Source organism: Falco peregrinus, chromosome 1, assembly GCF_023634155.1.
Source record: "Falco peregrinus isolate bFalPer1 chromosome 1, bFalPer1.pri, whole genome shotgun sequence".
Taxonomy (NCBI): Eukaryota; Metazoa; Chordata; class Aves; order Falconiformes; family Falconidae; genus Falco; species Falco peregrinus.
The window spans coordinates 68803002-68825580 of record NC_073721.1 but is presented as its reverse complement, the minus strand read 5'-3'; the positions used below and the strand labels follow the sequence as shown (position 1 = coordinate 68825580).

The 22579-nt window shown below is 37.6% G+C and overlaps 1 protein-coding gene across 13 annotated transcripts in view; it reads right to left on the bottom strand.

Annotated features, from left to right (window-relative positions):
- Positions 1-22579, bottom strand: part of RALGAPA1 (Ral GTPase activating protein catalytic subunit alpha 1) — a 132900-nt gene that overhangs the window by 52049 nt on the left and 58272 nt on the right. For all 13 annotated transcript variants that reach the window (XM_055792983.1, XM_055793090.1, XM_055792721.1 and 10 more), the window contains 11 exons: positions 20981-21174; positions 20758-20856; positions 20490-20645; positions 18924-19052; positions 17845-17970; positions 16535-16593; positions 13167-13275; positions 6454-6564; positions 5428-5496; positions 3475-3609; positions 2554-2737 (listed from right to left, as the gene is read on the bottom strand). In XM_055792983.1, the coding sequence (XP_055648958.1) occupies positions 2554-2737; positions 3475-3609; positions 5428-5496; positions 6454-6564; positions 13167-13275; positions 16535-16593; positions 17845-17970; positions 18924-19052; positions 20490-20645; positions 20758-20856; positions 20981-21174 (1371 nt within the window). The remainder of the gene's footprint in view (positions 1-2553; positions 2738-3474; positions 3610-5427; positions 5497-6453; positions 6565-13166; positions 13276-16534; positions 16594-17844; positions 17971-18923; positions 19053-20489; positions 20646-20757; positions 20857-20980; positions 21175-22579) is intronic.

The window sequence follows — 22579 nt, the reverse complement described above, 5'->3', positions numbered from 1 at the left end:
CCTCAGCCTTCATGCAAGGCAAGCCCTGTGGTTCCTTAGATGTATGAAGGCACCACAGACTTGCTGTCGGCAAGTTCTGATGATGCAAGAAAAGCTTCCTACTGATGTCTCTATTGTCAGCTGCTAAAAGTTCATTCTGGTTTAAATATAAGACTTTAATATATTTAAAAGTCAATTTCAAAATTCTTCTTTGTGTATCTTGTATTGCAATCTACCACTTTACCCGAAACCTCGAGAGGAGACAAAAACAATTCCACAGATAATCCCAGCTGTAACAGATGCCTTGTGAGAGACAGCACTTGGAAAGTTACTGAAACAGAGAGGGAAACTGTCCTCTCCTCTCCCCACATCGTCTGTTCCCAGAGGATTTAACGCATCTTTGCCCTGCCGCTTGCTGCAGGGCTTGCTCCTGCCCCTCAACAGATCCTGTCCCCACTACACAGCTGGAGCACTGAAAGGCCCATATCCTCATGGTCTCATACCACATCATACTGTGGGGTTAAGCGTCCATAAAACTTGTAATGGATTTGACCTTGAACTACCTAAGGCATAACAGGGCATGTCAATGAAACTGATCAAAAGCACCCTTAAGAACTGTCTTAAGAATTGTCTTAAGAATTGTGGCACTTCAGTACTTTCAGCTTTGCTTGTGACCTAAGGAAGGAGTCTAGCCATCCCCACCTGGTCTACGTAGAACTTCCCTATTTCCCTACAATTGCTGTCCTGCCTATTTCCACTCCTTCAAAAAAGATATCACGATAGCACTTTTACTCTGCTAAAAAAGAGGTTGATCCATTGGCATACTGCTCTGCTGGTAGGTTGTACTAACCGACCCCCCCGTCTTGACGGAGTCCCAGACTGGTTGTTATCCACTAACTTTACTCCTCTCACTCCCCCAACAATGCCAAGGAGAACAGATGCTGTGCAGTCAGTTAAGCACTGCCAATTTTATTCTCTGCCTGGCAATGTGGACGAGAACTGCCAAGGCTGCAAGACCAGGGTTGCATTTTAATGCTGTAGTTTGCCAATTAAATATCACGATCTGACTTACAATTCCAGAGCCCTGAAACTTTAAAAACACATCAGCCTTCCTTAACTTATCTGTAGAGATAAAAGGAACATCTGAAATTAGTTTTATTTAGAAATTTTACAAGAAATCATAAAAGAACAGATCACATGCGGAAATATAAAATGAAGATATTGATGCTAAGGCTTTGTACAACTACATTCATTTAAAGAGAAATCTATTCAGGGTTGTCTTTTCAGATTGTCAGATTAAAAAAGCCACACAGCATTTGCTGCTAACCCATAATTACAGATTATTACAGAATACAAAAGATGCCAGGCATAAAAAGCTACTACAATTCACTACACTGTAATAGAACATGCAGTGGAAGTTAATTTTGGCAAATACTTTAAATATTAGCTTTACATAATATGTATAGGTGAGACTGTAATTAGGACAGAATGAATCCTTCGAAGCCTCTTTCATTCTGACCCAGCAGATGATTACTTTTTACTAATAAGACCACAGCCATTTGACAAAAAGCCAACTATAGTACCTTGCTTCATTCTTCAGTAAATTTAATAATTACAGCTCCTCCTGCCAATAGTTCTCAAATCAGACTTGTTCAATCCAATACTGAGCTTATTAGGGGACAGCTCTATGTTTAGAATTCTTTGGCCAAAAAAGTACTTGAGGATGATGAAGCATGCCTTAGACAAGGGCACAATGATTAGCCATTTTCTCTACATAAAAAACAGCACGTAGTCACTACAGACCACAAAATCACCTGCTGTTAGCACACAGCTGCTACAAAGAGCTGCTGCATTTATCTGATTCTTAATACCTTTAAGGAAGCCTAAATGGAACAACTTAATATGGAAGGAGAATAGCACTACACAGAGTTTCTGGTATCCGTATTAATCTCATCTTTTTCAATTTTCTTCCCAATGTAGCCATTTGATATTTACCAGATACACTGCATAATACATGCTACTCCTCTGCAGCTTAGTTTCTGGATTCTTTGTTTTTATATTCAAGTTGTGAAGAAAACATTCATTTCTGGGTCTCTTTAGGTTCTAAGCAGATGAAAGAAAATTCCTCTCTTTATAGACAACTGTGGTTTTAAACAGTGTAAACACAAACAACAAACCATGATAGACTAAAAAAATTGACAGAAACCTTTCAATATTGAAAGCTCACATAGGAAAAAAATCCAGATTATTCTTAGAAAAAGAAGCAAAATTAAAAAAAAATTAGTTTACTGAAAGTAAAATGAAAAGCAACATTTATCCATGTTGCAGTACTGAACACTTCTTGCTGACAGAGTGCAGAAGCATCCATATCAAATCAATCTTCATGTCATTCAGAAGATACTTATTTCAGTTAATCGAACAGTAATTGCTCAAAATTACGTTAGCTCATTCCATACTAATGGTCTTACCTAGTGTCTAGGTACAATTTCAAACATGCTTTAGACCAACACTTCAATACTGGAAGCCAAGATAAAATCTTTTTGAAAGAAAATGTATTTAGGCAATTTGACAAACCTTCAGTGACTGGCTGAAGTTTAGAAGACCTCTCCGAGTCTGGAGAATGCAGTGGTTCTGGTTCCTTCAAGCTTTCTAAATGCATAAAAGGATCATAATCCACGCATGCCAAATCAGAAAGGCTTAGAGGAAAATATTTAGGGTTGCTAAAACACTGAGACCCATAGACACATCCATGCAGAACCTAGAACAAAACCAGAATTTCATGACATTAACCAGTGAAATTACTACTTGATAAGATTTAGAAGGAATGAAGTTTATTTTTATTTAAGGTTTTTAACTGTTAGAATAAGGTAGGCAGGATAAAATTTGGAAAATTTTAAATGCTTAATGTTTTCAGAAACAAAAACTGGTCTGCAAAGAAAATTGTTAAAACAGCATCTACACTGAAGTGGAATTTAACAACAAGAAACAAAACTTACAACAAATCACTAAGCTACCTTTATTTTTAGATCTCCTATTTTCTTTAATTACATATGCTAGGTCTAAGCTGCTGGAGGTTTTAATCCCTTTCCCTTGCAAAAAAACCCCACCACCCTATCTTTGTTCTGTGTCCCTAAAGACAGTAATTACAACTTGGTGCTTTTTACTTTGCTTACTGCTGAATAATATTGCTTGGTATATAAAAGCTACATCCTCCTGTCTTAAATGTATAGCTGGTCTCCAGCAACACAAGCGTCTGCTATAGATATGACACACAAAAAGGAACTTGGTTAAACATCACAAAATGTAAACCAAAATCAACAATTCCAAATATATCAAAGATCAAGCAGTTACAGTAAAATGTACAAGAATTAAGGCAGCACTCCACATTTCAGCAGTAGAACAGAGGTCAGATTACAAAAACTTGTCTTTATTTCCACGAAAACTGACTACCTCCATACATAGCGATTCTCATTTAGCAAGTAAAGAAACATGTACCTTATATATACAATTAAGAACGGATCTTTCAGTCTTATCGTTTTCTGCTCCTGTAGTGTGAAGAGGCTGCAGCAAGGTCTTTAACGGCAAGGCCATTATCCAATCCAATAAGCACAGAAGTAAAGAAACCACCAACTAGAACAAACATTTTCAATTACAAATCAATTGAATCAGAACGTGCTACTTCACATTTATCACTGTATTTTACTTCTCTGTTTTACTTTCTTGTTTCAGTTCAGCAGAGTCAACCTTCTGCAGTAAGGGCAGATCACACTTGTGTAAGAGCCACTGTATCAGTAAACCCATGGCATCAGTAAAAACTTTGGCTACGGAGATACTTAACATAGACCAACCATACAACAGTTTCTCATCATGGTAAGTCTGTGAGCAGATGCTGTGCTTAAGAAGATACCTGTGATTTTCAAAATTGATTTGTAGGCTGCTGTTTTTAAAATGACAAATTACACAGGTCTAAATTAAGGCTGATGCGTCATTTTGCACATAAAGCTCACTGCAAAGTGAATCAAGGATTACACAAAACTGAACTATTCCAGCTGCATTTCAGGCTTTATAAATAGAATTTCCTTCACAACATGCCAATAATGCTATGCAGCACCAGGTATCATCTGACAGAAATGCAACTGCCTTCTGTATTGTAGGCTACTCAGGCAGCAAAAGAACCAACTCCCTCTAGGGGATGTTTTTAAAGACTGTAGAACAGAATTAGATTACAACCCACATGCACACCAAAAAATTAATAATTTACTGGCTTCAAATAATTATTTCTAATTTTTAAAACTTATCTGTGGAAGAGGAAACTGTGCAGATAAATAGCTGCAAGATTTCCTAAAGTATTTCCCAAGTTAAATAAAATTCTTTCAAAGAAAATCCACTTAACTAATTTACTAATAAAACACATATAAACATCAAGCTCATTTCACTAAACCACTAGAAGTTTGTCTCTCAGAGGCACTGTATAATAAACCTAATAGTGAAGGGCTCTGAGTATTTTTATATTAAACCAATTTTTAAGAAACCGATTAGGACTATGTTTGTCAAATTAGGTAAGCCAATTTTTTATGTGATATTTGACATACAATGATCAGCATTAGTTCATGGGGAAAGTTTTTAAATTACAGGAAGCATCCTCAAGTGGAAAGGTGGCTAGCTTGGCATACCACTGTAGTCTACAACAGCCCCTGACTTCTCGCAAACATCGAGGAGAGGCAAAGCAGAGCTCTGGAGCCCAGAATGAGCAACAGATGAATGCCAGCTCCGGTGGGAATGGGTACCCCAGAACAACAGAGCTGCCAGTGACAACTGCACCAAAGTGCCCAAGTTTAAATAATCATCAAGTCCCACAGTCCTAGAACAAAGCCAAATAATTCAGAAGAGACACAGCTTTCAGGAGGCAGAAAGTACTACTGTGAGTGTCAGGTGAAGAAAGAGCCCATCTTAGCTAGGGGACTCAGGCCTCCTGAAAATAAAAAAAAGATAGCAATCATTTTGAAGGATGATGCCAATCAAATTCATCTGAAGACTACTGGCTATCCTGCCTAAGAATGTACTGACAATGGAAAGAGCAAACAATCATAGCCTTATAAATATTTTGTAATGTACTCTCTGCAAGTTGAGAATATATTCTCACTATAAGACAAGTTTGAAAAGTCCACGTTACTTCGATGTTAAGTTGACCGAGAATAAGGAAAAAGAAGACTTTCTAATTATTGAAAACAATCCATCTCAATTAATTTTAAAAAAATATATTTTTCCATAAATACTTTAGAAATTCACTTACATAAAAAATATTGCTATATTTCTGGGAAGACTATACTCTTTATACTTAAAGAGCTGAATTCCTGCTTTAAAACACAGCTTAAATTTTGTAACAAAGTTACGTCATGTACCTTAGTAATTAAATTGACACATTAAAAAGAAGTTAAAAATATTTACCCTCTTGTCCTGTTCATAAGAGGACGCTTCTGTACTGGGTAGCAGATGTGTAATAGTTGCTATCAGAATCTGGGGGAAATATAGCATAGTTTCTTTTAAAATATAATCTAAATATTTAAGTTTAAAATAATTTTTTAGGCAGGTAAATGCGACAAAATACTGATTCTATTATATTCTATTAAAGTTATTTTGAGACAAATTACAGTATTCCCTGCTGCCGTTTTGGTTTGTTGGGTTGTTTTTTTTCCATAAAGGCAACATTGAAGGAATATGTTCTGCTTGACTGATATAGGTGCATTAAGGACAATGACATTACATAGCCACTCCAGATATTCAAGCAGGAAGATAACTTGATTCAACACACTTGTAAGGTGCAGGAGGGAGCCTGACACGGGTCTGTGTATGGGGCTATCTGAGCTCCGTTGTTCTTAGAACTGCTAGAATCTGTAAACACCCTGTCCCTACCTGATCAACAATATGACTGCAAAGGAGCAGAGAAATGCCTGCTATACCTCTTAAGAAGCTACTACACAATTTTCTTTTCAGTTACCTGGGAGACCTCTGTCTGTTCTCTGTAGTTCATACTCCCAGAGGCCATAGTCTACTTCCTTGTTATTTAAAGTGTGTCCAAAATAATTATTTTTGCTTTATACTGAAACTCCTTAATGGATATGCAAAACAAAATTGCAGATTATTTTAAGTAATCACTTTCTCACTAAACTTAAACATATTTGAAGATATTTAATTTTAGAAGTTTGGACTTTATTGACAACGTTCTCATGTAAATAATGACATAGTGGTATCTGAGAAAAAATAAGCATGATACAGGCATTATACATGTTAATACTGGCGTCAGCAACTGTGGTGTGAATCCCTATTGCTAATGTTAAGTAACATCATGCTTTTACTAATTCAACGTGTTGTGAAACATACTTGTCAATATTCAGGTATTTTAATTTCAGGAAAATACATTCTACTGTTGCACTTAAAGGAATTAAAAATTTCAAATTTTTAAAAATTACTTACTTGAATAATTCTTAAAGGTGAATCAGCTTGATACACTTGAAGCCTATGTACATAATGTATCAGCATGTTCAGCATACTGCAGGCTACCTGGGCTACTGTTTTATTTGGAAACTAGAAAAGAGAACACAGCACAGTAACAATGACTATGTGGTTTCACGTAAGAGTACATTAGGTGATAAGGTGGTCAGGAATTTCAGTAATAGTTTTATACATAACAGCTTCTTATGTACCTATTTACCAGAGGAACAGAATTAAATTTTACAAAATTTAAAGGGAATTATTTTATAGTCATAAACAAACATTAGCAGCTAACACCAAAGGTTTGGGATAGACAATCAGTGAGTTACACACAATGAGGGAAAAACGAGAGGAGCTTCCTAACTAACTTCAGACTGGTTAGTACAGTCTCGTGAAGCCAGGAAGAACAAATTAATTTATTATTACCTTAATGAATATTGCTATTAATGCATCACTGCACAAAAACAAGGATCCAGTTCTGAAATCAGAAGTCTTTGTTGAGAACCAAGGTAGGTGAACAGCTGCATACCAAAAATGCAGGATACAGCACCAACAGTGAGGCTACCTGTTCCGTTAATTTGCTGGTGTACAGCAATGCACCTCAGGTTCTGTGCTTACTCCACTTCCCTCTGTTAACTCTTCAAGGCAGGAGGATAGTGCTGCACTGCAGCCTGCCTTCAGCATTACTGAAATGTTTAACTTACTGTGCCGGTCACAGCAGAAGGCAATGCATTTGTACAATTAGTCCCCAGCCTTGGCAGTGGATGCACACACTGCCCTATACGCCTAAGCAGGAAAACAATGAAATGAAGAGACAGGGATGTTTCCTTAAATTGTTAATGTATAGGATATAATTGAGGCTTCTTCCTTCATTGCACTTGTTTTAAAAACAACATTAAGCTGTGCACCAAATAACAAACACAAAGTGCATTCTACAAGCAAATTTTACAAGTGAATTTTACTCATCTAGGAAATGAAAATCCTACAAATCCGAGCTAAAGACAAATTTGAGCAAGACGGTTATTAGAACAGCAAAACTACAGACTTCAGAAAACAGTACAAACCACGCAGAAGAAGAAACAACAAGCAACAGCCCCAAGGGAAGGATTTAAAATACATTCTTATTCAACAAAATACTCTGTCTTTACTGAAGACAAGTATTCCAAATGATAATGCTGATGAACCTCAAATCACTCGGAAAACAATTAGGTAATTCACGCTTTAATCATGACAAATCCTGTTCTATTTCTCCAATGAAGATGAGTGTCATCAGAATTCCTGCATTATTAGAAGAATAAAAAAGTAATTTACATTTTTTAATGGCACTTTACTCAGCAGTGAAGCTGTCACAGGTGTGTGCTGCAAGGTGGCCACCTACCTCTAAACTCAGAAAAAGGTACTATGTTGCAAAAATACTTATATTTAAATTCTTGGCTTCTTAGACTGTTTTCTTACTCAGTCCAGTTCTATTAACCTTTCAGGGAAGGGTGTATCCCACAAACCTTAAAAAAAAAAAAAAAAGGAGAAAAAAAAAAAAAGAAAAAAAGCTTTAAGAAAGCTGAAATGCCTAGGGAATGAAGCCTGAGGTGAAAATTCAGGATTTCAGAATAAAATTTTTGAATGGCAAAAATTAACATGTGGAAAATACACTGGAAGAAAACTCTGTCCTGGGCCCCAGCTCTTATCAAAGCAGTGCTATCAATTTTTAGGTTTAAGGTCTTGAGAAGGTACAAGCGTATGGAAAATGATGAAGTTCAAAGCTTTAATTAACATTTTTTATTTGTGGTAACTACGTAAGCATAAAGAAAGACTATGACTGGCTCTTGTAAGTCAGCCACAGAGACAGAAACCAGAGTGCACAGGGTAAATCCTTGTTCTGACTTTCCCTATTTCTCAGTGGATGGTTTCACGTTGTTGTCAGCTTCTCACTAAAACACGGCAGACATCTCACATCTGCAAGTCTTCCCAGAACTTGTGACAAGAACACCGGTATTTTTTATCCCTCATGAGACAGCCTCTCTTCATGCTGTGGAAAGTACCCTGTAAGAGCACAGTAAGCAGGGTACAGATTCTAATGTTCAAGCTTGAGTGACAACCAAAAAAAAAAAAAATTAAATAAAACTGAAAGCATAACAATTTGATTATAGAACTTGAGATCAAATGCAGATTGCTGGAAACATCCTTCATCCTTACAGGCCTGCAGGAAAACCCCAAAGTCACTGGAGAGGACAAAAGGGACGGCCAAACTATAGTAGCTTAATATGGAGTATCCAGATCACTGATTTTAAGAAAAAATTACCTGAGAAAAAGGTCTGGAGGCTTCTTTTCCAAGAGCCTTCAGAGGTGGCACAAAGGCAGCTGTGCGATGCTACATTTTGCCCACCGTTCTCTATCTCTGGAAACTGCTGATTGTTATAAAGAATAAGAATTCACTACTGCGATATTTTAAATGTAGTAGTGTAACTGTGGACATAATTTTTTAAAAGTCACTTGATGGGAAAACAAAAATCAAGCTTTGAATGAACTGGCACTTTGCCTGGTACCTAACTCTCAGGGGTTTTCTCCGAAAGGTAGCCTTACCATACCGTTCATCTTTGCAAGGGTCAGCTGCTTTCTAGATGTTACATTAGCAGTTTAATCCTGTCCATGCCTGCAAATAACCTGCTTAGCAGTCATCCAACCGAGCCTGTACAACACAATTTTGTGATGTACCTGCAGCGTTTTTGAGAGGAGCATAACATAATCGTGAGATGCAGGGGTCTGGATGACAGGTTAGGAACCTTTCTGCTCAGCCTTGAGCAGAGGTTAACACAGACATGGCAGTATCACATGCCGCTGGGAGACATCCCAGTTATATTCCAAGTGAGCTGCTGGACCACAGTTCTGAATATGCTTCTGTATTTCAGAAATAGGCATATAATTGTTGCTAACATTTCTACTAAATGTTAGTTGCTCAGTTGTACTTATCAGTAAATTGGATTAGGACTATAGCTCCCGATCCATTCATTTCTCCTGAAAATAAGAAAATAATCCATTCTGGGAGTTCAAATCTCCAACTGCTTGGAAGCCAGGAGATTGCTTAGGTAACAAATTAGAGCTAACTGTTTCTCCCATGATATATTTATGAACTTTTCATTTCACGATTAAACTCGATTGTCAATGTATACCGCTGCTCAGAACAGCAGAAAAGCCAACATACTCTGGATGCTTTTGCCAACACAAAGCAAAGCAAAAGAGAAATATAAAAAACTTTGTTTTCTCATTCAAGAAGTAATTTACATTTAATAATTGAAATACAAATAATTGATTTAATAAATACGTCAAAGAAAAATAAGAGAAGTCACAATGAATGTCAGGATTAAAATAGTTACGATAAATTGAAGAAGAAAAAACCAACATAATTTGCCTAATACCAAACTTGTACAGGAACTTGATAAAATGCACTAGTTAAGGGATATTAAAAAGCAAGAGAGTATTTGTGAGGCTGCAAAGGATGAATGTGATTTTGCAAAACAGGAAATTGCAATTTAGAGTCTAATACTAAAAGCCCTGAAGCTGATTTTAGACATAGACTCAAATCCTGCTTCACAGGATGTGATCAGCTGATTTGCTAAGATACTTTACAGATTCCCATTGCTGAAAAGAAAAGCATAGTTAGTCCCCAACATCTGACAGAAACCACGTACAACAGGTGTACACCCTGATTTTTATCAATATGTATATACAGAAAGACTACTGGTCATTAAATTTTGATGTAAACAAAGAACATGTTAAAAGATTCTGAAAATAAACTGAGAAATATTTAAAAAGTTGAAGATACTGTTCAAGAACATTGCAAAATGCTAGAAAATATGTTTTTACTAATATTCTGATTGTTCCATAAAATATGAACAAATATGAAAAAGATCTGCAAAACATAGGAAGACAAAAACACTCATCAAGGAGAAAAAAAAAGCCAAGTAAGTGCAGCTTTTTAACACAGATGATGAAAGGAATATACTATTGATATACTACCACCAATATAAAATCTCATGACCAGAGCTGAAATCCGGTGTGACTCGATTCAGCATAGTCAAAACTATCATTCACAAAAAGGCAGGCAGACAAATGCAGAAAATCTAGTCAGAAGCATCTTATAGGCACTGCACCACAATGAACCAGCTGTATCTGAGTAAGCTGCATTCCCAGGTGAGAACCTCTGTGCATACTAGTTAGGTTTAACAGTTTCAATCAAACCAGCAAATACCAAAACAGTCAATCATCACAGATTTCAAGAACTTAAGAGTGAAGGTGTTTATATAGAATTGCATGGTGACTACCGGAGACTGTAAAGTTCTACCTTACAAACCAAGTTTCAGAACCTGTATTGGTGTAGGTGGGAAGGTTTTGGTAGCGGGGGGCTGGGTGGGTGGCTTCAGTGGGAAGGGGCCAGGGACCCAACTGCTGTTCTTTGTATGTTCCCCCCTCCCCTGCTGGGGGTGCTGGGGATGCAGGACTGAAAAAGCAGTTGAGTGAGAGTCTGGCTGCTAGTTGGGGCCAACTCACCGCGCCCATTAAAAAGGAAAAGTTAAATAGTTCTGAAAAACTGTAAATTATTGAGTGTTGCAGCATGCTTCATAAAAAACGCAAAATAAATTCTAATGATAGCTATAAAAACAGGTGCTCTTTACTTCTCACCAACATTAGAGTTCTCATAATTCCCTTGCAACAGGTAGTTTATTCACATAAACTTTGATGCCAACTCTTGACTCATCCTTGGATTCAGATTTTTTTCAAACAGGTACTGGCCTGAATCACGTCCCAGAATGAGCACAGAAAAGCACTTTGCCACAGGAAATCAAACATCCTCCAGTGCTTCCATGCATGCAGAACAGGTAGTCTACATCTCTCTCTCAGTGCCTAACCAGGGCCGAGAAGCGATGCTGCATAATGCCCTGTCTCTCCAACACAGAAGTGAACAGGCATAGAATGTAATGAGGATAATGGGATTTGGTTGGTGGGGGCAAGAGGGCAGGCGAGCAAAAAGCATGAGAAGCTTTGGGAAACTTCTTGGCCTTTGCATTTGTCACCTTCCCATTTTCTTTCCTGTCCCCTGCTCTTACACTGGATGCTGCACTCAGTCTGGTAGCCAAAAAGTACAAGGCAGCCACTTGGCTTGGGACAGACTTTTTGCATATGATGGCAGATGGCCCCCAAAACTGGGATCCCTTCTCGTTTCCTCTCTGCCCTGGCCTTTCCCTTTTGCAATATCAGGAGAATGTACCACGGAGGCTTAAAAGTACTATTAATCAGGGCTGGGGAATGCCAATTAGTGAGGAATGTAACTTACCTTGCCATCCATGGCTAGCCTAGGCAGAAGACACAAATGCTGGAGAAGGAAAGTCTCCAACACTTTTGTACTCCAGAGTCTTTGTATGGATCTGTACTGGGCGGACACAGCAAGGTCTCGGTAATGGAGGGGCTACGGGGGAGGTCTCTGCAGTGGGCCCACCAAAGGACACAGCTGAGCCCATCTGCTGAGTGTGTGGCACCTTTGTGAAAACATATTTAATTTAAAAAAGGGCAAAAATGCCACACAGGCAGAGAATGAAAAAAAGAAGGAATGAGAAGCAGCAGGCGCACATGAAGGTCAGAGGAGGAGGAGGGGGAGGAGGTGCTCCAGGTGCTGAGGCAGAGATTCCCCTGGAGCCTAAGGAAAAGACCATGCTGGAGGAGAAATCCACACTGCAGCTGTGGAGTACCCCACACTGCAGCACTGGGTATTTCCTGAGGGAAGTGCAGTCCACAGACAGTCCATACTGGAGCAGGCTTATCCTGGAGGACTGCAACCAGTGGAGGGACCTACACTGAAACAGGGAGGAAGGAGCAGCAGACAGGAACCGTAATGGACTGACCGTAACTCCTACTGCCCATCCCCTCTGCACTCCTTGAAAGAGGCAAGGGGAGGCAGAGAAGTTGGGAACGATGACTGCAGCTGAGTCTGAGAAAAGAGGAGGTGTTTCAAATTTTGTCTTTGTTTCTCAGTCCCTAAATTATTTTGACTGGCAATAAAATAAACTGATTTCCCCAAGTCAAATTTGCCCATGATGGTAGCTGGTAAGCAATCTCCTGTCTTGATCTTGACCCACAAGATTTTTCACTGTTTTGTCCCCCTGTCCTGTTGAGGAAGGGGAGTGACTGAGCAGCTGGGTGGGAGTTTGGCTCTTACTTAAGGTTAATCTACCACAGGCTCCTAGATCTAATTACAAATAGATGCAGAAAACCCTGCTGGAACCTTGGGTCCAGGATGTGGGAAGGGGTATAGCTGGACAAAGTTGGGCAAAGACAGTAGTGGTTTTGCTGAAACCTGAATTGCAAGGATTATTAATGAAAAAAAGGGTGATGGACAAACTATTATGCTTCAAAGGGTAAAGGTCAGAGTGAAGTGGCTAATGATAGGTATTAAGATAGAGATACACTGGTTTACTTCCCAACACGCCGTTTACTCCAAACACACCATTTCCTCCAAACTTAAAGGGTACAGATTTCTTTTCACAGAGTTAAGAGATTCATCAATTAAATTTAATTCAGTCTTTTGTAAGAAATGACAATGAAACTGTGAATTAAGGATGCTAAAATGTGATCATGACTTTGGAAAGATAAAGTATCTTTACAGATAAAGACAGTAATACATTGTAAAAGTGTTAGTCTCCCACCTTTAAAGAAACACAAATCACATTCAATGCTTCCTTGATCTGGGGATGATGTGATTCATGAACTAGCTCCTCACAGATCCAAATACCAAGGCTGCAAAGAGCAACGCATCTGTAAAACAATGTTGGAGGACAAGTTGTTGAGAAACATGCTAGAAGAATGTGCAATCTTTACATTATATGTCTTGCTAAAGTCTAACTTATATATTTTTAATATTCCAAAAAGAACTACACAGAAACCTTTATAATGCTGTAACACTTGAAAATGAGCAAGAAATCCCAAGTATCCTGGTGAGGGCACAGGAAAGGACAGAAGCAGCACCCTTCTGGGCAACTGAAAAATCCAAAAGACATCAAGAACTCCTGCACCATTATGTGCTTTTTGGATTAAAAACACTACCAAAAATTAATGTACGGGAAATCCATACATATTTTCTTAAGACAAAGTAAAAACTGCAGTGAGAGGCTCCTGCTCTCCAGCACGAGAGTTTCCTCATATTTGTTTAGAACTTCTGGGACACAGAAACAAGAAGGGGGAATGTTACTTGTTCACAGATAAGATTTTAAAGCTACACAGAATCGTGAAACTGCTAACAAGTAGCAAAAATGCATCTTGGAATTAATTCTACATGATAATGTAAATAAGTTGTCAAACCACCCTGATTTGTTCGTTGTCCCTGCTGAAATCTCAATTGCAAGACCACCTCCATTACATTTTGATTAATACAATTTAAGAATAAAGACAAGCTTGAGGAAGTCTAGGAAAAAAGTGACAAAAGTAATAAACAGCTTTGGGAAATATTGCATATGGAGGAAAAGTTGAAGGGTGTACTGAGTCTAGATCACAATTAAGGAAGGAAATGATAAGAAATCTTATGACATGCAGTAAGTCACTGAAGAGTTTAATTTGCAGTAGAAAAGATTTTTCCTACATATTGGTCATAAACCCAATCTGACCGTAAAAATTAGAGAAGTACAGGAACAGTCTACCTAAGATTTTTTTAACTTAAATTTTCAGGACCATTTAGGCAAGGTATTGCCAGGAACATTTTAAACACTCCAGTCTTGCAGCAGGGGCAAGTAATCTACACTTCCGCTATTTCCTTACGCGTTTCAATCTTTTTTGAACAAAAAAAAAAAAAAGAGCCTACGTGTTTCAATCTTTTTTGAACAAAAAAAAAAAAAAGAGCCTAGCATGGATTTAACAATAAATGTAGACAGTTTGTGCCAGGTGACTCAGAAACCAAACCTTTAGTACATAGAAGAGTAGACAGCTCTAAGTCTGTGCTACTATTCAAAGTTTCCTTGATGCTACTGAGAAACATTCCACATCTGATGACATACTGATATGCAAAATATCCAGCAGTCTGTGAGGTTTCTACTAAGAACACCCGTTTTGTAATCACTATTCAGAGTAGTCTCTGAAAAACTGTGTAGTTACGTGGCTACAATGTTGTTATTTAAGTATCACAGCCTTAACAGCACAAGCAGAAGAGACGAACACTGAGTTCACCAACCTATCACTTCTTTTTCAGACTGTCAGCAGCAGGAGAGGTATTTGATTAATACAGTTATTAATTTTTGTAGATGGAGATCAGAGAGTAGAACATACTTCAGATAACTGACTTCCCTGAAGCTCAGTTGGGTCAAGTATTTAATGAAACACAAAACATTGAGCCTCTGTGGAAGAGATAAGGAACAGAGATTTATAGCTTATAACAATAACAGCACTCAGACTTGCTGGAGATATACAAAGCTATGAAGTTCAAGAAATCGAAGTTCTCCCCTGAGAAACTGCAAAGGCAATTAAGCCTCTACTAGTGGCTAAGCCGATGCTGCAAAATTGTAATGCAGATCCTAAATATGACCTCTGATAGTGGTGAACTCAGGTGAACCCAGGTGAACTCCGTACTGCTGTGAAGCAGATGGTATCAGAGAAGTTATTACCAAAAAAGACAGTGGATAAACTGCCACTGAGGAGTAAGGCAGTTAAGCTTCAGGAGCTGTGGCAACATCATTATCCCTGCAATGAGGACGTACCCTTTCATCTCCCAGAAGAAGGGCACAGGTAACCCAAGGAGATGGTGGGAATCTATTCTTTTTTAATCTTCATTTAATGCTGTTACCCACAGTGCTCTGACTTTGCATTTTGGGGGCAGTGTAACAGCTTTCTGAAAGGCTGGGCATGCACATGTGCCTCTGCTCCTCTGTATGCACCCTCACAACCAGAGAGGATATGGGGACATGCACAATGTTCCCTTCTTTCCAGCCACACTGCCAGAACTGAAAATGACAATACTGCGTACTTCAGTGCCACAGGATCAATAACAATATTCTGAACCAACTTGACTTAAACCACCTTTTTCAAAGCAAAATGGAGAGTGTTATGATTTTTAGACTGAAGTTTTGTAAAAAACCATGAAAAATGAAATTAAAATGATGTCAGAAAATTCCTTCTTTGCCTGTGTTGAGTGATATTACCAGCTTAAGTGAAGAACAGGTAAGTGGGCTGATGAAAACTGCTTTTGGTTTTCCAGCAAAATGTTTAAAGTTTCAATGAATTGACCTTTCCAGTAACATTTTTCAGGAATGTATTTTGCATTAACAAGTGACCATATATTAGTTGAGCATATATAAACACTCCACTCAAATACAATGGCACACAAATGTGCTCTTCCTTGGTAGGCATTATAGATTCCTGCTCCAATCCCATATGCTGGACTCTGTAACGAAGCCTCTGGGGATGGGTAAGGAGGAACAAAATCCTAAGAAAATTAAGGAACAGAAAACAAAACTGGTATCCATCTTCTCTGAAGTTCTCGATTCGATGAAGATGCTTAGGTTTAAGCATCAGTGCAATCATTCTCAGTTTAATGCTAAGCTCAGTATTTTCTGCTTCTTTTCCATACTGTAAAAGAAAGGCTCATGTACCTTGCATTATTTCTGTTTTTCAAATTAAATCATGTGGTCTAATACAAGATAACTGTACCTCCCTCATAAATAATCTTGTCCTTAAAGGAAAAGATGCCTCTCGTACAGAAAATCCCTGAGCTGAACACCAGGGTAGGCTGGGAAAGCACACAGCTTGTACTCTTACCTATATTGACACTCTTTCCTATCAGCCACTATCAGATAAAGGATACTGGGCTAGACCAGCATTTGGTCTGACAGAACATGTCTATTATTTTAAAATCTCTGTTTACAAACAATTTTGAATTCACACAGTGAACCACAGTTTTGACAGTGGTGAAGAAAACCATGAATAAAATACATATAAACTTTTACTCTAAGCTTTCTAATATATCCACCTCAAAAGAGTTTAATAAAGAAACGTATCTATTAATTTAGCAGCTTCTTTTTGTATGACTTACCGTGCAGGACCAGATGGTTCCTCTCTTGCTGAACTTAACACAGTTTTAATTATGAGTTCCTGAAACAAAGAGGAAAATACTCACTCATTTACTTACCAGTAACTCCATCACATGAAGCATCAGAAAATTAGAATTTTATTATAGCACACACAGGCACGTTGCCTAGCTGAGTCTCTAGGTTTGCGGTCAGGTTGTTTGCTTACTACTACTCCAAACTTCTAGTCTGCCCCAGATGCTCATTATTGTGCTACCCCAAGAATAACCCACAGGTTACTATCCTGATTTCTGCTGATTAACCATTTATTCAACTCTTGCGGATAATTTTCCATAAAATATCAAGGGTAAAAAAAACCCTGTAACAAAGGACTCCCTAAAGCTAGCTTCTGTGAATAGCACTGAAGGGTATTACAGAAAAAAAATCTATTACTTTGCGGTTTAAACAAGCATTTTTTCAAAATAATTTTCATTTTAAAAGACTTTGGAAGTAGTTGCAGAACAAGCAACTACAGTGCCTTAAGAATGATGTCAAGAATTTTGACTCAGCTGCAGCGAAGTGTCCCTAAAGCTGTAGGTTGTTCTCAATAAAGCTCAAGTAAACAGCCATTATATAATAGGAATGAGAAAGAAGGAACTCAAAATCAGTCGCCAAAAGGGAGCAAGGTATAAAGCAGCTTCCAAGCCATCATCTCTCTCTAAAAAGAAACAGTTTGGAAACTTACCGAGAGCCTTTCTTAGAAATAGTAATCATACCTGACAAACATACAGCAATTAAACACACGGACTGAGCTCTGCCCAGTTCCAGTATACTGGCACACTACCCAACTCTGTGTTACGATGGAGAGGGTAAGGTCTCCTTTTGTTTTTTGTCTAAAAGAACATACTGATGTTCAGAGGTTTTCTAAAGCCCCCAGGAATACAGGCAGATTTCAGCAGTTGTGAATTCTTAATAAATTAAATAATATATCTTGAACCTCTCAATCTTCTCATCTCAGCTGATTAGATCTGAGACCTGCAAATAGCCCTAATGAGAGTAGGCTTGAAGAGTTGAGGTAACACATCAGTGAGATAACACATCATTTCCTTTTACAAACACACAAACGCAGTTTATTACTAAGTTAATAAAAATTATAAAGTACGTTTAGTAGTATAAGGTTTGACAAGATTTTATGGGAACTTGAGCTTTGGTATCTATTTGAAATTATTTCTGAAAATTTTTAGAATATTAGAATTTTAGTTAGTGTTTCCTGGAAAAACATATTCAACATGTATTTGGTATCTGAATACCATCCAAATACTCTTAAAATTCCCACCTTAACATCCGTAAACTGAGACACTGCAATGTCAGGAATGTTTGGGTGAAGAGCTGGTAGTTCATGATATAAATTTGGGAAACAGACTAGAGATCCTAGAAGAACTTGTGCTTCAACTCTTGGTGCCTAAAAGAAAAAAAGGTGGGGAGAAATACATACTCGTACTGCAATCAGGAAGCTGGCATTTCTTAAAAGAGAACGACAGCTGAAACTACACAGCTATTTCTTTTCTCTTTTGCAAATTCTGTAGAGCTCGGCAATCCAAGACCACGCCCCCATGGATTGCTATTCATGCACACCACATGCTCCCATTTTCCAAGATGGTCAAAGGAAGCAGAGGAATTGTTAGGATTAAAGACAAATGACTGGGCTGCTAACTAGGTTTGGGTCTTAGGGTCACTAATTGAATGGGGATGGAGAAAAATGCTGGACATGGCATGAGGCATCGCTGGACATGACAAGTAATGATAGAAGAAGCTGACAGAGGCTTCAGGTAGTACCTTGAGGGCGGCTGGATTTCATAGCTGGTTGAAGGGGGAATTATGTGAGAAACAGTCAAAACTCACAGACAATTGGAGGGGGAGTATTGGGGAGCTTTAAGAGAGAGTACAGCCATGCAAGGCCAACAGCACCTAGGTAATCATATCAGTATTACTATTTGAGACTGAAGTTGCCTGGGTAACAATATCAGAAATACATCCAAACAGCGCAAACACTAGCAGATTTGAGTTCTCAAGCCAGATCATCAAAGTCATTGCATAGCGAAGGTACAGTCAAAATGGACATTTATTTTACAACATCTTAAAGCACAGATAAATGGCAGACACAATTCCAAGACCTCTGAAGTAAAAGAAGATTCTCTGCTCCAATGACAATATTTGCATTCTTCATGTATTTTCTGGAGAGGACTTGCATGTGTACTGTTCTAGAATAAACCACTGACTCTTATCTGTATTTGCTAACCATGACATTAAATGCTGGGGTCAAGTTAACACCCTAGCCAAGGAAAAATACTGCTCAGTTCTCTCTCAAATCCTTCCCACTTGCACATAAATAAGAATTAACTAATGAATACTTACATTGAGGAAAGAAGAAGCAGCCACTCTTCCCGCTGCTACAATGAAATCCATAATAAGCATAGTGGCACCAGGCAAACCAAGTGAAAAAAACTGAGGAGAGCAGTGCTTGATGATTGTATTAACAATATCCTTGCAGAAGGAAAAGGGAAAAAAGGAAGAGTATCAACAAGGCAAACAACGAATGAAAAGGAGGTGGGTATTTACCAAAGGTAGAAAGTAAAAACACAAGAAAGCAAATCCATTGTGGCAATTAAGACACTCATTACTGAGCAAAAAGTAGCATAATAAATGTCTTAAGTATACTCCTATATTAATACAAGTAAACTGTGGTATACTTTATAGATCAATTTAAACTTGGACACTACTGTATGAGGTCACACCTTATATTCATTTACATTTAGCTTTTAAGATTTCTATAAATTATTAACCATTCATTTAAATATGTACAGAAGAGATACAGTGAGATGACCACCTATTACACCTTCTCAATGACATGCGTAATCCTCTCTGACAAGTATCACCTGACTATAACTTTAAAAAAGGCATTAGCCTTTTATATACATCCATATGGAACCAAATATAAAGAAAGAATTATAATTGTTTTATAACATTTCTGATACACAGTAGTCATTCAACACAGCATATTATGTTCTTCTAGACTTAGTGAGGGAGTTATTAAAATTAACCTACATGATGCAATGTTTTCAAAAGTACTGGAAAAAGTATAAAATGTTTTAATTATTAAAAACCATCCCAAGTTCACAGATAGACAAAAAATATAACTCTTTTCCTCCTTTGAATAATTCTCCAGTAGTAGTGATATCCAACTAAATGGAAGATTTGCAATCCAGCAAGAAAAGCAGCGTAAACTGGTTGCTAAGAAGACAGAAGCTGGCAATCCACCCTACCCATAGCTGTCTGTGGAATAATTCTGGACTAGTTCTATTTTGCCCAGTTAATGAAAACAGGGTTGATTGAACTTTTGATCTCCCTATGCCTCTAACCGCTCCTCAAAAAAGTTCACAGAGCCAACTTTTTAAAACACTTCTGATGCAAAGCTTTAAAAAGTGTTTAAGCCATGTGATACTTTCAGACTTGTTCACATTAAAACCTATGAAAAAGATCTACTCCCACTAATTAGATGCACTCTGTATGTCTTTGCTGGTTCCTATACTTGCTGTAGAAATAAACTATTCCAATATAGTGAGCACAATTTACTTTCCCACTAGCTAAACTGTTGCACCAGAGAGCAAGTAAGAAGGACGGCAGACTCTGCTTCCTCCTCATTCTTGCATGCTCCAGTCTGTAACATACAATCAGTGAAAAATGAAAGAGTACACTTTTCTGCCCTTATATTTGCTTCAAATCGACTACAAAAAAGCATTTCTGATTACAACCAAGAACAATAGGGCCATTTATCAAAGTTTAGAAAGAGTATCAGTCACATAACATTTTCAAAGACAAAGTTAAACTACTTAGCTGAAAATCCATTCAGTATTTTTGATAAAACAATTTTATTTTTAGTTGCAATATTTACATTAACCTGAATTCTGTAATTAAACTTACTTGATCAACATGAAGAAGTCCACAGTGCATTATATTGTAGAAATGAGTTAAAAAATCCCTGTTTGGAGAAACATCTTGTCTTCGCTTCATTGTCTTACAAATGAGTTTATAAGCATGTAGCTTTCCTTGTTTGTATTTGTCAGTCAGCATTGTTGCCTACAGTTTTAGAATGATATTTATTATTCATAAATCAAAGAATCACATTAAACACTGTTCTACACCCACATGAACTTTTATTTCTGTTTCACTGCTTAGTTCTCATATTTACCTTGAATAGCCATGGTGTTAGAATTCTCAGTGGTGGAATTAAAACTGGTGGAGATGGTGAAGTTAGGTTATCTGTTGAAATACCAAGATTGTCTCTTATCTGCAATTATTAAAAACAAAACAAAAAGACAAAATTTTAAGGGAAATATATATGGTGGTGTTTTTCTCCTTCTGAAAATCCTGCCCTGTCAGGTTAGGTTGGAGAAAAGGTTCAGTTCTTTTACCTTGGCCAGATTCTGCCACAGTTCACACAGGTAATCAAAAACCTGGGCATGAATCTCTGGATCCATGATGCTGTTGACATCTCCCAAAATTCCTAGCATTCGCCTCCACATCACAGTTGCAACATCTGCATGCCACCCTGTAAGCGTTCCCCCAGCCATCACGCTACAACATTCTGAGGGGAATTCACTAGTTTCTGTAATGGAAGAAAAAAGTATAGTGAGACTCACCTCTCCAGAAATATATCTCCTGATATAACTATTATATACATAGTTTTCTTAAAATAAAAAGAAAAAAAAAGATCAGGCTTTCAGAGTAAGATACTCCTTACCCATTCAGCCACCTCAATGCTGGATATGTTTAACAATATGTCCGTTATCAAACTTGGTAGAGGAAGAATTGCCTTGTTTCTTATGTCCTTTCCACTGGTAACATTTGAGGTCTCTACTGGAGCCCTAACATGGATCTGACGGACCTAGTAAGGCCGCTCCTTTTGTAAGTGCTGTCTTACTTTCTTTGGAGTCAATCTCCAGAACTACACTTGTCTGCTTCCAAGTAAAATTACATTACAACTTTACATTTTTCCCAATAAAACAGAAAGCGGATTTTATTGCAAATTGAAGAGAAAGGTGAGAGTAAACTTGTCTCTGGCTACTGTTCTTTAAGCAGTAAATTTATGTATGTGGAGAGGCATCATTCAGTAACCCAGCACCACAGCTTAACTCTCACCTAGCTCTCTCTACACATCAGTGTTATATGGATGAACGTTCTTTTTAAGGTGAAAGACAGTTAATCTAGTTTGTCCATACAAAGAAAACTCTGATAGATTACAATGGCTAAATTCTACTCAGCTTACACTTAACTAGCTAAACAATCACATAAAACTAGCTAACAAGCCAGTTTTAAAGCAGCAGGCACCCAGAATCTCCTTTCTGCCCCTCTCAGATGGATTTTCAAAACACCTCAACACCAGAATTTGCTGAGATCTTCTGAAAATCTCACAGTTCCCACAAAATCAAAATTAAATCTGAATTCAGCCTAATCATATAGCCTCTTCTTTTGAGCATCTGGACCACTGTGGTAGAGACACTAATGGTTGCTAGGCTAAAGATTTCAAAGTACAAAGCAAAATGATGATATTTCTGTCTATCAGTAGGCTACTTAAAGGAAAAGAGTCTGAAATATACATCAGAAACAATTTTCTTTCCGTAAGACCAAGTAAGAAAGAAATGTGAACTTTGTATTTACAAAGTGAATGTATTCTACAATTCAATAGCTAAGATAGTAGAAGTAATTGTAAATTTGTTTAAATATGAAAGGGAAAAGAACTAAACTTCCAAGAAGAAGTTATAACATTACTTTAAAATTATGTCTTAGTATTTGTCCATCAATGATGAAACAGTCCGTGGCAGGGCCACATACTAGGTTAAGCTGCCGTAATTCCAAGCATCAAAAAGAATAACGATAAATGTGTGGACTATTAATTCACTGCTAATAATTCCAACAAAACGCAAGATAAAATGTAAAAGGTTTTTGTTTGCTTTTAAAGGAAATAACTGTAATTAAGTATTTTTAAAAGCACAGACGAAATAGCCTTGTAC